General features: G+C 37.8%; 1 protein-coding gene across 1 annotated transcript in view; it reads left to right on the top strand.

Annotated features, from left to right (window-relative positions):
- LOC137993414 (uncharacterized) overlaps positions 1-2,500 on the top strand; it is a 14,919-nt gene that overhangs the window by 11,230 nt on the left and 1,189 nt on the right. Inside the window, exon 12 of the mRNA XM_068839251.1 lies at positions 220-311. Within this exon, the coding sequence (XP_068695352.1) occupies positions 220-311 (92 nt within the window). The remainder of the gene's footprint in view (positions 1-219; positions 312-2,500) is intronic.

Raw genomic sequence — 2,500 nt, 5'->3', positions numbered from 1 at the left:
TGACTAGTCTGCGAACGGATTGAGGTGTTGTAACTGCTCGGTCGGTCTCTGTAGCCGAATTCTGAGAAGCTTTGCAAGTTAATGCGTAAGCCCAGTGTTTCTTCCTTAGAAATGTTGCTTTATTACTTGACATGTCGGTTCTGGGACGATAAAAGCAGATAACTAAGGCTTTCATTCGAATAAGAGTATTCAACTCTGATTCTTATGTCCTCCTTTCAGATAATCACGACGTGACCTATTATGAACTGCCTTCCATATATGGTCATGATACATTTCTGCTCGATGTTGTCGCTGTTGGAGCCGCAGTCAAGGTGAGTAACGAGACCTAAATTTAAAGACTTCAAAGCATCAATTAACCTTTGCTTGAGTGGATTTTAAATTAAATGCGTTAACCGGACACAAGCAATTGAAACAAAATTTAACGCAAAGCAAATGAGGGCAGCGAGCGTTGAGCGGGAAAGCGCGAGCAAACAAGTCACAAGTCAATTTCTTCTTTCTTGTATCTCAGATTGGTGTAGTAATGCGAAATCAAATCAATCACGAAATTAGTGTCAACACTCGATTGTTAAGTGCACCTAAACATGTAACTGTCTTTGGAATTGAGCCATAAATTCTGCAAAATGCATAGGGAAGCGTCAAACAGATTTTGATTGATTTCTGCATGTTAATTGATTTGGCAGATGTATGTTAACACCTGGCCTCGGTTGTTGAAAAGGTGGTAACGCTGTCCACCGGATAAATCGCTATCCAGCCGATAAACACTAGCAAAACCAATTGAGTTATCCAGTGGATAGTGATTTATCCAGTGGTTAGCGCTATCCACCCTTCAAACAACTGGGGCCAGGTTTTTTAGATAACGGCTGGCACTCATTGCATTGTCTTAATTAAGCAATTAAGAGTGTATGAAGGTAAGAGAGCGAACCCCAGTGTCCCATGATAATTATCTGAAATTTTTTAGATTGCGCCCAAGCTGCGAAGTTTATCTGTATATCTCTTGTTCCCATGACCGCGCGGTCCATGTTCACAGTAAACTGGCCAATAAGGTGTCTGCAGTATGACACAGAGCTAATAGTGAGGCCCTCCCAGGGGTTTTGGGGAACAAGGGAACATGCCTAATTTGAACTGAGGAACAGGGGAACAGTGACAAAATATTTTAGGGAACAAGGGAACAAAAATAATTGAAAACAATTTCAGTCAGGGATCAAAAAGTTGGGAACAAGTTTGAAAGTAATTTGGAGAAGAAGAGAACACAAGCAAATATTTAAAGGGAACAAGGAAACAAGGACCCCCCCCCCCCCCCCCGGAGGGCCTCAATAGTATATTTCAAATAATTTTTATCGTAAGAGGCTCAAATATGGGGATTCGCTATCTTGCGTCGTATTCTCTTATCTTAAAGTGCACCTGTACTCAAATATTGTTCGTCTACAATATTAATTTCCCCATCAAAACCAAGACTCTTTGACTTGGGCCGTTTAACTTTCAATAACAATAAAACACAAACAGCGGTTAAAAATGTTTGCTTGAACTGCATAACTTTTTGTAAACTTAACGTTTCGCATGTTACAACATACATCATCAGAAGTGATTATTATTCGATTACAGATAAATTTAAATTCAAATATACCACTGAAACGGATTGGGAACTAAGGAATTTGATTGACAAATAACGACAAGAAATACGCTAATAATAGAGATAAAGTTTCTCACTACCGACGTTTTCATTAAAGGCTGGCTTTAAATCACGGATAAACAAAGAATCTTTAATTTTACAATGCATCTCTGATCCACCAGTTGCTAAGGTTTCAAAATGATCCCATTTTATTCTATGTTTGGTTGAGGAAACATGATTGGCAATTGCAGATTGATTTCGTGACAATTTGTTGTTAGTGCTTTGAAATGTTCTGTTTTTCTGTCACGTAATCGGCGTTTCGTTTTCCCGATATAAAAATCATTGCAATCCCAGCAATTTGCTTTGTAGACAACTTTTGACCGAAACGAAGGAACGAGTTTTTCTTTGTAAGGGAAAAGAGACCTGATTCTTCAGGTGTTCTGAAAAACTAATTTGAGGTTGAAAATACCATAGAAATGGTTTATACAATACTTCAGCTGTTTTGTAAGTTGTTTGCTGCTGTGATGACCTAAGAATGGTAGAACGATGAGAACTTCTTTTTTGTTAACTGTTAGTACAGGATCTTTTGACTTGCTTTGATGTTGATCCGTGATTTAGAGCCAACCGTAAATGAAGACGTTGGTAGTGAGAAACTTTATCTCTTCTCTATTATTAGAGTATTTCTTGTCGTTTAAATTCCTTAGTTGTCAATCAAATTCGTTAGTTCCCAATCCGTTTCAATGGTATATTTGAATTTAAAGTTATCTGTAACGGAATGATAATCACGTCTGATGGTGTATGTTGTAATATACGAAACGTTAAGTTTATAAAAAGTTAATATGCAGTTCAAGCAAATGATCGTAACCACTGTTTATGTTTTACCATTCTTAC

The sequence above is a fragment of the Montipora foliosa genome, chromosome 2, assembly GCF_036669935.1.
Source record: "Montipora foliosa isolate CH-2021 chromosome 2, ASM3666993v2, whole genome shotgun sequence".
NCBI classification, from domain to species: domain Eukaryota; kingdom Metazoa; phylum Cnidaria; class Anthozoa; order Scleractinia; family Acroporidae; genus Montipora; species Montipora foliosa.
This window is presented reverse-complemented; position numbering and strand designations above follow the sequence as displayed.